Here is a 14726-nt window from a genome sequence, read left to right as displayed (position 1 = left end):
ACACCTTTCTTAATTTTAAACCATTCAGTGTTCCCATGTTCTGTTCAAACAACTGTCTCTTGGTCCAGGTACAGATTCCTCATGAGCACAATATATATATATATATATTGTTGTTATGTACTGCCAAGTCAGTTCTGACTTATAGCAACTCTGTAAAGGGATTCTGAAATTTGAATTCCCACCCTGTGGTTCACAGTCCAGTGCTGATCCTACAGCGCCATGCCATATATATATATATAAATCCAGGAATGAGAGTAGCATTTACAAGATGGAACCATCTATCATTCAGTAAAGAACTAAATGTTGAACACCTTGCTTATTGCAGACACCACACAGGTTCTGAGGATAAAACTACAGGTATGGTAATCAGTGATCAGTGGCCTCAGAGTCTCTAATTCAATGGTGAAGAGACAAGGAGTGTGTGCAGGGGACTTGGGGACAGAAGGAATAGTAACTAATTCAGCTGAGCAGGGTCAGAGATCTTGGGCAGCTCTTCACTCATGAAAAACCCCACATGCTGAAACCCAGCTAAAACAATTTTGGTAAAGCAGGAAGATCCATCACCATTTTCTTCTCTTCAGTTCTTGGAGTCAGACGTTTACATTTTTGTCTTCATAGTAAGGGGACACTAAAAGTTGGGTCCTCACACTGTCTCCACAGTTACAGTCAGTGGTTCCACAAAGCTGGCGGTTTGAGTGCTTATCTGACAGCTTTACATTTAATCCACTATTTGTTCCTGAGCTTTCTGGAATCTGCAAAGATTTCCAGCTTTGGAAACCCTATACGGGGTCACTATGAGTCAGAACTGACTTGACGGTCTTTAACAACAACAGGCAGAAGTCAGAATGGTCCTGGCCCCCACGTTATGGAGCACTGTCTGGCTCACACACAGTATATTCCAGGTTGAGGTAACACTCACAGCTACTACCTGTGTACCTGTGGCAACACTTCACAGAACATCGATTTCCAGCTAATGTTTAACCTAGCCCTGCTCTCCAAATCAAAATAAAGTTTAATTTAAATGCTCCCTGAAACAACTTACGAGTGTTTAGAGGAGAAAAAAAAAAGGCTTTATTCAAAGGAAAACAATGTATAGTAAACAGCAACTGGTTTCTTTACAAAACCACAACTAAGTCCTGGTGTGGTTCTGTGGGCAAATGCGCCAGACTGCAAAGCCGTCTGAACTGCAAGGTTGGTGGTTCAAGCTCACCAGCTGCTCCTTGGAAACCGTACACAGGGTCACTATGGGTTGAAATCGACTCGATGGCACTTAACAACAACAAGAAGCAAACTTTAGGAAAATCCATCAAAGCTGGGAAAGCAGGAAGAGAGGCTCCTACGAGAATGAAGTTAAGCCTGTGGAGTGGCCTGCATGAGTTCACACCAGACACACTGCAGGAATTAACCCTTCATACACCATGTTTCCACCTTCACCATCATACAACATACCTGTGCACAACTTAAACTTCCTCCTCCTGTCCAGAAAGCAGGGAAATTCAGGGGGAATCTAAAGGATACTCCCAACTCCATCCCTTGCAGAAGAGTCAAAGGAGTGGCTGGCAAGATCCCATTCTTCATTAGTCCAGGAGAGAGAGAATCAACAAAGTCCACACATGTGGTCTAAGACCATATAAGGTGAGAATACTATCAGGGTGATCTTTTACAGATATGGAGGAGGAAACCCAACAAACTGCTTACCTGTTGGCCTTCATCAAGAGGTTGGGCGGCAGTTCAAGGAGCTGGTTGTGCTGTACATCCAACACTTCCACCGAGGTTCTTTCTAGGCGTTCAGGGAGCCGCGTGAGCTGGTTATGGCCTGCCAGTAGTTTCCGGAGACTACTGTTACAGAACAGTCTGGAACAAATGGAAGAGACAGAAGGCAACTGAATTGAGAGAGAATTTAGAAGAACAATTAAAAAATGACAAACAGCAGGAAAATATCCAAAATGATCTCTCCAAAACATTATAAAATTCCTAGTAACTTTTAGCTCATTTTAATAGAAAAGCTCAAATATTGGAGTTGTTTTTAATACCTTCTGCACTTTAAAAAAAAAAGTGCAGTGGGAGGAAATGTGCAGGAGGCACTGAGCAAAGGGGCGCCTTAGTGAGAGAAGAAAAGCAACCCAACATGGGCTGTCAGTCCCCCATGGGCAGCTTTCAAAGGCACCAGACTTCTCTCCAAGGTTGGCTTTGTGTCTCACATCAACCCTACAATGACTGGTTGTGTGAGATTTGGCATCTTTACCTACAGGATCAACATAGAAAAGAATGCTTCTGCCCAGTGAAACAAAACAGAGCAGGCCAACAAATGAATGTAAGAAGACTACATTTCACAGCCGTCATTAGTTCTCTCAGCTCCCTAAGTCTGTGTATTTTTGTTTTCTCTTCGGCTTAATCCTGAACCAAAGTAGAGACTCCCTTCTGAAGACACTGTTGTTGCCGTGTGTCTTCAAGGCAGCTTCAGTTCACAGTAATCCTGTAAAGGGTTTATGAGAACAGCCAGCCTCGTGGCAGCAGGTACACTACTTATTCCACAGCACAACACCAGGGCTCTCCTGAAGAGACTGTTGTTGTTAAGCGCCACTGAGTCAGTTCCAACTCACAGCCACATTGAATAGGGTTTCCAAGGAGCAGATGGGAGATTTAAGACGCAGACCTTGCAGTTAGCAGTCTAGTGCTTATCGTACCTTGCCACACCAAGGCTTCCCTGAATAGACTGTTGTTGTTAACTGAGGCCGAGTCACTTCTGACTCATAGTGACCCTAAGTATGGTTTCCAAGGCGCAGCTGGTGAGACTGAATTTGAACAGCTAACCTTGCGGTTAGTAGTTGAGTGCTTATCTGACAGCTTTACACTTAATCCACTATTTGCTGCTGAGCTTAAAAGACTGGCAGCCTGGTTGTACTTTTTCTATTGGTTACCAGAACAGTAACAAATGATGAACAATTGCTAATCTCATGCAGATCTGCATTTTGACTACTTCAGACTTCCCTATAGTCACAATGGGAAATAAAATCGACCCTGGGCTTCAGTGCAGAAATCTGGGGACTACAGAATAGTGACACTGAGATTCCCACCAAGATCACTCTGCACTGACAACCATTCAAACTGTTGCTTAAGAACAGAATGCCCCATCCTCACTCTGTTCTTCACCATTCCAACCCTATTCTATAACATCCAAAACTGTTCAAAAATTATTATATACTACAGACATAACTATACACAATTTAAACAATGCTGTCTATTCTTGTAGAGATGAAACCAACCTGACCTAACAATGTGACATCCAGGCTACCCCTGTTGTTGGTGGCATCAAGTTGGTACCAATTCTTAGCAACCTTATGTACAACAGAAACACTACCCAGCTCTGTGCCAATCTCACAAATGTTGCTATGCTTGAGGCCACTGCTACTGCCATTATGCCAATACATCTTGATGGGAGTCTTCCTCTTTTTCCCTGACCCTCCACTTTACCAAGCATGATGCCTTCTACAGGGACTGGTCCCTCCTGATCGTATATCCAAAGTATGAGAGATGAAGTTTGGCCATCCTGGCTTCTAAAAAGCCTCTGGCTGTACTTCTTCCAACACAGATTTGTTTGTTCTTCTGGCACCCCATGCTGGTTTTAATACTCCCTTTCAACACTTTAAGTCCAATGCATCACTTTTTCGATGGTCTTCCTTATTCATTGCCCAGCTTTCACATGCATATGAGGCTCCTGACAGTACCATGGTTTGGGTCAGGTACACCTTAGTTCTCAGACTGACATCTTTGCTCTTGAACATTTTAAGGCGGTCTTGTGCAGCAGATATGCCTAATGCAGTATGTTGTTTGATTTCTTGAGTGCTATTTACATGGGTGTTGATGGTTGATCCAAGCAAAATGAAGTATTTGACTTCAATCTTTTCTCTATTTATCTTGATGTTATTTACTGGTCCAGTTGTGAGGATTTTTGTTTTCTTTACATTGAAGTGCAACCCGTAACTAAAGCTGTGGCTTTTCATCTTCATCAGTAACTATTTTAAGTCCTCTTTGCTTAGAGTAAGCAAGGCTGTATCATCTGCATATCGCAGGTTGTTAAGGAGTCTTCTTCCAATCCTGATACCAGGTCATTCATGGAATTCAGCTTCTTGGATTATTTGTTCCATATATAGACTGATAAGTATGGTGGAAGAATACAACCCTAGCACATACTTTTGATGATTTTAAACCATTCAGTTTCCCCTTATTCTGTTCTAATGACTACCTCTTGGTTTACGTATTGCTGTTATGTGTCGTGGAGTCGGTTCCGACTCATGGCGACCCTGTACAGGGTTTCCGAGGCTATAAATCTCTATGGGAGCAGAAAGCCTCATCTTTCTCCCATGGAACAGGGGGTAGTTTCAAACTGCTGACCTTGCAGTTTTCAGCCCGATTCGTAACCACTACACTACTACATGTTCTTAATTAGCACAATTAAGTGTTCTGGAATACTTTCTTCGTGATGCTGTCCATAGCTTGTCATGATCCACATAGTCAAAAGCCTTTACGTACTCAGTAAAGCACAGATGACCATCTTTCTGCTATTCTCTGCTTTCAGTCAAGATCCATTTGACATCGGCAACGATACACCTCATTCTATGTCCCTATCTGAATTTGGCTTGAACCTCTGGCAGCTCCTGTCAATGTACTGCAACCGTCGCTTTTGAATTACATTTAGCAAAAATTTACCTTCAAGCGATATTAATTATATCATCCAATGATTTCTGCATTCCATTGGGTCATCTCTCTTTGAATGGGGCACAAATATGGATCTCTTCTAGTCAGTTGGCCACAAGGTCTTCCAATTTCTTGCCAAAGATGAGTGCCTCACTTTGTTGAAAGATTTCAATTTGTATTCCATCAAATCTAGGAACCTTGCTCTTTGCCAATGCCTTCAATGTACCTTGGACTGCTTCTTTCAGTATCATTGGCTCTTAATCATATGCTACCTTTTGAAATGATTGAACACTGACCATTTCTTTTTGGTACAGTAACTCTGTATATTCCTTCTACCTTCTTTTGATGCTTTAAAATTCTGCCCATTGAATCCTTCAATATTTCAAGTAGAGGTTTGAATTTTTTCTTCAGTTACCTCAGCTTTAGAAATACTACACATGGTCTTCCCTTTTGGTTTTCTAATACCAGGTCTTTGCACATTTCATTATAATATTTGACTTTGTGTTCTTGAGCTGCCTTTTGAAATTTTCTGTTCAGCTTTTATCTCATTTCTTCTGATTGCTTAATCATCTCCACGCTGGAGAGCATGTTTCCGAGTTTCTTCTGACATCCATCCATTTTGGTCTTTCCCGTCTCTTTTGTCTTCTTAACGACCTTTAGCTTTCTTCCTGCATGATGTTCTTGATGCCATCCCACCAATCTTCTGGTCTTTGATCACTAATGTCTAATGCATCAAGTCTGTTCTTGAGATGATCTCTAAATTCAAGTCCATCTCTTCCTCTTCCTATTCTGTCTTTGTCTGTAAGTGCAACTGAAATCCACCCTCCATGGGCAATCCTGCTGGTATTTAAAATACTGGTGGCATAGTTTCTAGAATCACCTCAACACAGAAGCCACCACAGTACAACACAGTGACAGGTTGAGTGGAGAAGGCCACTATTAAGCATGTTTAAAATGCCTACCTTGGCAGGTGATTTTTCATCTAGTGCTGCTATAACAAAATACCACAAGTAGTTGGTTTTAACAAGCAGGAATTTATTTTCAGTTTAGGAAGATGAATGTCCGAATTCAGGGTGCTAGCTCTAGGAGAAAGCTTCCTGTGGTTTAGTCAGTTATGTAACATATCTCTTCTAGCCTTTGTCTTTGTAACGCCCACCACACCTTTCCTGCTGGGTCTGGGTAAGAGTAAGTAGGTGGGCGGTACTGAAGGGATAATACCAAACAGCTGTGGAAGTCAGCAGAGTTCACTGTACAACTTCAAACTCCAGCGTGTGTATAAAATAAACCATCATCTTAGAAACAGAATGGAGGAATTTCACAACCGCCAAAGAGCCATGAGCAGAATGTGTTCTTTGGACCCTGAAGCCCCTTGTACATTGAACCTTCGGAACTGAAAGCTGGGACACCAGACGTGTAGCATCAGAACCAAGAACTATGGCACTTGACAGAGCAGTGGGCTTCCCAGTCCACAGAGCAAGTAAGGCTAAGTGACTTTGGGCAGGAAGCTTGCTTGCAGAGTAGGGAACCTCCAGGCACTTAAATGGGGTTGGGGGATAGGTTCGCTGACCCACGGAGTGAGAGTCAAGTGTCTTCACGCTGGGGCTTATGGTGCACTGGTGTCTTTGGATTTTGATCAGCAGCCTCTCTACAAGAGCTCTGTACCACTGTCTGGGCAGACAGAGGCAAGTCTGTCAGCACCCCAAGGGCAGGCTATCCTGACAGGTATCTCTGATCCTGCCCTGGTAACCTCCCTAATAAACCCAGGAACTCTGTGTATGCTGTCATAGTTCTTTGGGGCCACCGCAATCAATTACTGAACCAGAAGAGCAGAGCATGCTTTGGAAGGAATGTCTGGTGACACTTTTCTTCCACTTTCTCTCTGGCCACCCTGGAGAAATGTCCTAGTCTCTTCGGACCTTCTATTCCTAGGTGAACTTCATATGGCCTGGCCTCTCTCTTTCCTGTCTCCCTGAATCAGGAATTTTTTTTTGCCAGCTTGCATTTTTTTCTCTTCAATATATCAGAAGAGATTGACTCAAGATACACTAGTCCTGCTTCATTAACATAATGAAACACTCCATTCCCAACTGGGATTATAACCAGAGACATGTTGTTATTGTTGTTAGGGGCCCTGGAGGAACCAACTCACAGCGATCCTATGCACACAGAAGGAAACACATCCTCACAATCATGCCATGCTAGAGCCCACTGTCGCAGCCACCTTATCTATCTGTCTCCTTGGGGGACTTCTTTTCTGCTGACCCTGTACTTTTACCAAGCACCATATCCTTTACTAGAAACGAGTCTCTCCCATTAACACGTCCAAAGTACATGCAGTAAAGCATTCTTCTTGGATTCTAAGGAGTATTCTAGCTGTACTTCTTCCAACACAAATTTGTTTGTTCTTTTGGCAGAACGCTTTCAAGATTCTTTACCAATATTAAAATGCAAATGTGTCAATTTATTGTTCATGCATATGAAACAAATGAAAAAATATCAAGGCTTGGGCCAGTCACAACTTAGTCTTCAGAGTGACAATTTTGCTCTTTAACACCTTAAAGACATCTCTGCAGCTGATTTGCCAAATGCAAAATATGTCATCTGATACCTTGACTGCTTCTTCCATGGGCGTTGATGTGGATCCAAGTAAAATGAAATTTTTGGCAACTTCAATCTCTCCTCTGTTTATCATGATGATTGGTCCAGTTACAAGTTTTATCTTCCTTATGATGGAGTGTACTCCATACTAAAGACTACATTCTTTGAGTGCTTCAAGTCCTCTTCACTTTCAGCAAGTAAGGTTGTGTCACGTACAAACTGAAGATTGTTTACGAGTGATCCTTCAATCCTGATGCTGCATTCTTTAACTACAGTCACAGAGTTTACAAAATCTTTTTAGGGGGACATAATTCAGTCTATAACAGTAGGTTTATGTTCACACATCACTTAGGATCTGGAGGGAGGGGAGCACACTCTCTGGAATGGTCAAGTCAACCCAGTAATTCAGAATTCATGTAACCAATTTTACTGTCTTGCTGGGCCTGAAGTACAATTTAGGATTCATAGAAGGTGGTTCGGGGTTAGTTTATTATTTTCATTTTTCCTATACCCAAGACAGGTGACAAAATCCGTATCATGACTTCCAGTTTCGACAGCAGTGGAGAAAGTCAGGTAGGGAAATCTCCATGCTAGAGAGGGATGACATCTCACGCAAGAAGCGCTCACAGAACAACTCCAGAGCTCAGGATCTACCTTAAGTTTCAGGACATCGGTTCCCCGCACCCGCAAGTGAAAAAAAATCACGATATTAAGGAAAATGCTGCAACTTAGGAATCAGGAGATGGGACTCCCTCTGTGGCACCCCAGCCTGGCAGAGTTTAGAGGGCCGGGCTACAGCCATTCCAGCTCTAAAAGCGGTGCAGAGACACTTGCAAGAACAGGCACAGGAGACTCTACACATTTATCCCGCATCTCCCCTGGAGTGCCTTCTTTGCTCAGCCAGGACGCCATCAGGTGGGTGGATGTGCAGCCCTCAAAACCAGCCCTGACCCTTCAGCTCCCCCACAATACAGAGACAGGGAGCTTGGTGGCCACTAATGACATCAACTGCGGAGACACAGCTCTAAGATTGATTTAAGCTAGACCCTTGGTGGCTGCATGCCTTGGAGTTGGTTCTGACTCCAGGTGACCCTGTGTGGGGTTTCTGGGGCTGTGGGGTCTTTGCGGGAGCGAAGCGACTTGCCTTTCTCCCACGGAGCAACTGGTGGTTTTGAGCTGCTGACCTTGCAGTTCACGGCTCCATTCGTGGCCGCTGTGCATCCTGGGCTCCGTGTGGAAGACCCTTATAATACAATTCGTAAAACCCCAACATCAAAGGACTCAACCACCTCGAAAATTGAGCTGAGCACACGCAGACCAAAAATAGTGGGCAATTTTACTCCCTTTAACTTTTCAATATCTACCTGCGCACCTCTACTGTAGTGACTAGAGGAGAGGCCTGAGTGAGCTGACACCCTCACCCACAGCAGGAGGCTTCTACCTTGCACACACACTGACAGTTGACCACAGCTTCATTTCTATTCCAAAGTGGTGGCATTTGTCTCTGCATTTATATTACTTCTGCTTTTGATCCTTTTGATCACACATCTTTCCTGGAGGCGTGAGCCTTTTGTCCCTACATTACCCAGGAAGAAACAGCAGTCGTGGACATATAGCAAAGCTATAAGCATAACCCATTATATTCCACCACTGAGACTAGAGCCAACAACACCTCTAAGCATTACACGCAAAAAGGGAAGCCTATCGCCTAATCATATTCACCAGGAGACTCCCAAGAAGCTTAATAACAAACAACAAACATCCAATTAAGCTTTAAAAAACAATAAAACATAACTATTGGAAATGACGAATAAAAAACAACAAACGATATCGAAACATGTCCAAAACAGAATAGAGTAGCTGAGAAAAATGAGCTGGAGAAACAACAACAAAAAAGGATTTGGACATGCCTGAGAACGAATTCAGAAGAATGATGTGGAAATAAATTCAAATGCTCTGAAAAGGGGTGGAGAAAACAAGGAAGAAGTCAGGAAAGTACTATAAGAGCAATCAAACAAAATTGATACAACACTGGACACAATTCAAAACCTGCAAAAAGAGGTCCAGATGATTAATAATAAGATATCAGAAATGGACAATACACTGAAAGGGGAAAGGAGCAGAACAGAAGAGATGGAAGCCAGAACCAGCAAGCTGGAAGACAAATCTCTCAATACTGCTAAAATAGAAGAGCAAGCAGAAAAAAGGATAAAAAAAATCTGAAGAGAGCCTACGATTCATGCTGGATAACATGAAGAGGAACAACTTAAGAATTATTGGCATTCCAGAAGAGGAAGAATCAGAGAAGTCCACAGGGGAGATAGTCGAAGAGCTTCTGGAAGAAAATTTCCCTAACATCTTGAAAGATGAGAAGATAAACATTGAAAAAGCCGAACATACCCCAGGAAGGATAGACCTCAAAAGAAAGTCACCAAGACATATAATAATCAAGCTCTCCAAAATCAAAGACAAGGAGAGAATACTAAAAGCAGCCAGGGAGAAGAGAAATGTCACTTATAAAGGAAAGCAAATCAGATTAAGCTCTGACTATTCAGAACAAACCACGCAAGCAAGAAGGCAATGGGGAAACATATACAAAATCCTACAAGGAAAAAAATGCCAACAAGAATCATCTATCCAGCAAAATTATCAATCAAATACAATGGGGCAATCAAGACATTCCACAATAAACAGAATCTGAGAGATTTTATCAAAACCAACGCAGCACTTCAAAACATCCTAAAGGGAGTTCTGTGGACTGAAAACCAATAAGAACAGACAACAACCAGAGATTGACAGGCATGTCAACACCACCTGGAACTCAAGTCAACGGATAAGCTGAGTCCAGAACAGAACAAAACTACAACAATGAACTCAACGGAACTGGGAGGTCAACCGAAGATCAAAATTATATCAATGTCAAAGAAGTGACAAATGTAGCAGCAGAGATCCAGGTGGTGAGGATGCCAGGTAAATTAGAGGATACAATGGATTCTCTTAAAGAGAGAGAAAAATTAGTAGACTATAAAGTGACCCCAAAGAAAGTTAATACTTCACAACTTACCATGAAAATGAACTTCCAAGCACCAAGCAAACATGAAAATTAAAAAGAAACCAACAAGAAATAGCACAAAAAACACAAACCCATATGTGCATCAAAAGACTTCGCCAAAAGAGTAAAAAGGGAACCCACGGAATGGGAAAAAATCTTTTGCAATGACAAATCAGATAAGGGACTCATTTCTAAAATATATAGGAAACTACAACACCTCTACAAGAAAAAGACAAATAACCCAATTTAAAAAATGGGCACAGGACATGAACAGACACTTCACCAAGGAGGAGATCCGGGCAGTCAACAAACACATGAAGAAATGTTCACGATCACTAGCCATCAGAGAAATGCAAATCAAAACAACAATGAGATATCATCTCACACCAGCAATAACAGCAAAGATCAATAAAGCAGAGGAGAACAAACGCTGGTGAAGATGCAGAAAGACTGGGACCCTCCTACATTGTTAGTGGGACTGCAAAATGGTCCAACCTCTCTGGAAAGCAATATGGCGCTTCCTCAGAAGGTTGGAAATAGAAATACCTTATGATCCAGGAATCCCTCTACTTGGTATTTACCCACAAGAAATATGAGCCACAACATGAGTAGATATATGGCACACCAATGTTCACAGCCGCACTATTTACAATAGCAAAAAATGGAGACAACCAAAATGCCCATCAATTGAAGAATGGATAAAGAAACTGCGGTACATGCACACAATGAAATACTATGCTACCTTGAAGAACAACAAGGAAGCTGCAAGTCATCACATAAGATGGATGAACCTTGAGGACATTATGCTGAGTGAAATTAGTCAGTCACAAAAGGAGAAATGCTGCATAGGACCATTATTGTAAAGGACTGAGAAAAAGAACCCACCTAAAAGGGGGGGGAAAAAAAAATATATATATATAATTGCTGAACACCAGGATGTATGGGATGAGAGGAGGGGAGGAAGGGAGGGGAAGAAAGAGCACAGGGTAGGGAATAGACACAGGAGAGCCTGGTGTGAGGGGAGGAGGGGCAGCAATACACAAGAACGGGGAGGGAAAAAGAAGACAAGGTGAACAGGAGACCAGTTGGGCAGGTTCGCATGGGCTAGATGGGACAGATGTAAATGATGATATATGCACAACCTTGGAGTAACAGGGTTTCAGGATACAGGGTAGAGGCATGGCCTGAAAGGGGATAAAAGGTGAAGAATGTTAGGATGCGTGGCTGTCTTATAAATCTTGGTTTCCCTTGCCTACCATTGTGAAATAGACGCTTGGTGGTGGTGGTGGTGGTGGTGGGGGAATAGCCAGAAACATCACAACAGAGAACATGAAAGCCCGTCTACAGCCTCTAACTGACTGGAATACCTTGAGGGGAGCTGGAAATTGCCCAGACCCAAAATGGGGAGGGGGGCCTATAAAGTCAAGAAGTGACTGGCTACAAGCTTTCAAGAGGGAGCCTAGTTCCAGAAGGGGCAGGAGTAGGCAGAACCTCCACTGAATGATTTCCAAACTGTTGGGACTGGGCTGACGAAAGGAATGGGAATAAGACTCTTGTGGTACAACAGTAAATACCTGTCAACAGGACTGACTGTGAGGGTCGGAAATGTAGAGGCAGATTTTTTTTTTTTTTTTTTACAAGAGGAGGAGATTGATTTTGCAGCCCAGGAGCAGAGGTCCCTGGGACCATCAAGTGAGAAGAGTGGAAAGTGTGACCCTACCCAGAGAGGCAGTGAAGCCAGACATGGAGACAGAGATGATGACATGGACAGATGGAGTGGCTGGGGACACGAACTCAGGGAGAGGAGCTGTTTGCTGACAGTCAATAGGGGCGGACCTGTGGGGTGTATCCTTTGGTTATTTGATGATGCATAGAGAGGATTGTAGTCATTGCAATGAAATGTAATATGATAGGATGAATGTGTAGCTGAAGTGGGACAGGCAAATAATGATATATGCACAACCCTGGAACAACAGGGCTATGTTGTTGAAACATGGTTGGAACGGGAAAAGGGGGGAAACAATGTTAAGATGCTTGCTTAGCTGTCTTTTGAATATTGGTTTCCCTGGCATACCACTAAAAATAGACACTGGAGGGGGAGAGAAAGGAATAGCCAGAAATAATCACCATAGAAAACTTGTAAGTCTGTCTTCTGCCTATAGCTAATTGGAATACCTAAAATGGGCTACAACGTGGCAGTGAAGGAGGCTTCCTGCAAAGTCTATTACACAAGACCATAAGTAGATTCCTCAACAGCATCCAGAATCTTCTGAGGGGAAATTTCCACTTGAAAATACCAGCCTGGAGTGGCCAGAAGAACAGAAGATACTTCCTGAAAGAAAGACTGACAGGAAAAATACAAAACAATACATCAGATCGACTGATTACTACAAGAACAAACAAGTGGCTTGCCCAGGAGACATCAAGGCAAGTGGTCGGGTCCCCACAGGGCAAACCTCCTTCGAAGACTAAGACCCAATGGGAATACACACTCTGATCGGTGACCACGCTCGTCACCAATAAGGGGAAGTGAGGGAAAAGCAGCAATGAAGCTGTGCGCTAAGCCCTACAATGTTCAATAGACTCCTGTGAACCTGGGTGGATACCTGGTTGGCCAGCAGTGTGGCAAGACCTGGGGACCCCTGGGCACAGAGTCAGTGACATAGCCACAGAGGACTAGAGTGGAGAGTGAAGTGTCCAGCTGATTTAAGAGAGGGCACATGCATTAAGTACACCCACACTTGCAGATAATACCCACCTGACCTGGCTTCAATGGCTGGATGATCAGAGCTCAACCAGAAGAAGAAAGAAAAGCAAAAAAATAATAATCTGATACAATTTGATGAACTTGACCTACACCTATGGATGCAGTAGCTCAAAAGAGGGAACACATCTTCACAGCGAGGCTCACTCTCACCCCCTCCATAAAAGGAGAGGACAGGGATGGGCGACTTGGACACTGGCTACCCAGAATGGGGGGATTACAGAGGCAAGAAGTGACTGACTTACAAGCTTTCAAGAGGGCGTGGAGGGAGGTAGAATCTCCACTGAGTGGTATCCAATCTGTCTAGGAGGGGCAGAGGAAAGGAGATGCGGACAGGTCTCTTGCGATACAGTGGTGAGTAATCGTTATCAGGACTGACTGTAAGGGCTGGAAATGTAAAGGTAGACGTTTTGTAACAAAGAGATTTAATTTTGCAGTCTAGGAGCAGAGGTCTCTGGGACTATCAAGGGAGAAGAGCGGAGAACGGAACCCTACCCAGAGAAGCAGTGATGCCAGAGATGGAGACGATGGCGCGGAGAGATGGAGCGGCTGGGGACTTTGGACTCAGAGAGGGAGGGGGCCTGTGTGCTGATGACCGCTGGGGAGGCTTGTGGGGGTATACCCTGTGGTTGGTGGATGATGCATGGAGGGGATTGTAACAATGGAAATGAAACGATATACGGTGGGATCAATGTGAAGCTAATGGTCTCCCATGTAAACTATCACATAACTCAAATAAAGCATCCTATATGCTTTAAAAAAAAAAAAAAAATTTACAACCTCGGAAACCCTGTACAGGGTCACTATGAGTCAGAACTGACTCCACGGTACTTAACACGGTAATAATATATTTGTTGTTGTTGAGAACACACAGCAGGAAAATACACCAATTCAACGATTTCTTCATGTACAATTTAGTGACATTGCTTACTTTCTTCAGGCCGTACAACTGTTCTCATTTCTGTTTTCCAAAGCACAGGCACATGGCTTTTAATAAAGCCATTTCGTGGATGAAAAAACAAGCTCAGAGAAGTTGGGTACTTTGTTCAAGTTTGCACAGCTGCCTAGCAGAAATGGGATTTGAACTCAGGTCTCAGCCCATGACTTGTGCTTACCTAACTACGAGGCTAACCATCTGTCTGCCTTTTGTTGCTTCAGAGAGAATTGGGCATTTGTGTTCAACTGTTTTTATTTGGCAATACACACACATGACACTGAAGCCCAAAGACTTTAAAGGTACTCAGTGAAGCGACAAAGCTCCTTCCCTCAGGTTCCTCAGCCTTCCAGTTGCTTGTTCCAGGGGTGACCAATATCCCTAGGTGTGATTGTTGTTGTTGTTAAGTGCTGTGTAGTTGGTTCCGACTCATAGTGACCCTGTATAGGGTTTCTAAGGAACGGCTGGTGAGCTTGAGCTGCTGAACTTGCGGTTCAAACTGACCTTCCAGTCCAGTGCTTTATCCCACCGGGCCACACCAGCACTCTCGGGTGCTCCTAGGTGTGGAACAGGGAACGATTTAATAAGTCTCTTCTAGACTTCAAGGTCAATAGTTCTAATCTACCAGTCACTCCGTGGGAATAAGATGAAGCTTTCTGCTCCCATAATGACTTACAGCC

The 14726-nt window shown here is 43.3% G+C and overlaps 1 protein-coding gene across 1 annotated transcript in view; it reads right to left on the bottom strand.

The window, feature by feature from the left end:
• PHLPP1 (PH domain and leucine rich repeat protein phosphatase 1) overlaps positions 1 to 14726 on the bottom strand; it is a 252203-nt gene that overhangs the window by 33906 nt on the left and 203571 nt on the right. Inside the window, exon 11 of the mRNA XM_006837580.1 lies at positions 1699 to 1854. Within this exon, the coding sequence (XP_006837643.1) occupies positions 1699 to 1854 (156 nt within the window). The remainder of the gene's footprint in view (positions 1 to 1698; positions 1855 to 14726) is intronic.

This window comes from Chrysochloris asiatica, unplaced genomic scaffold, assembly GCF_000296735.1.
Source record: "Chrysochloris asiatica unplaced genomic scaffold, ChrAsi1.0 scaffold00021, whole genome shotgun sequence".
Taxonomy (NCBI): Eukaryota; Metazoa; Chordata; class Mammalia; order Afrosoricida; family Chrysochloridae; genus Chrysochloris; species Chrysochloris asiatica.
Note: the sequence above shows the minus strand (reverse complement) of the source record. Positions and strands in the feature narration are given on the sequence as shown.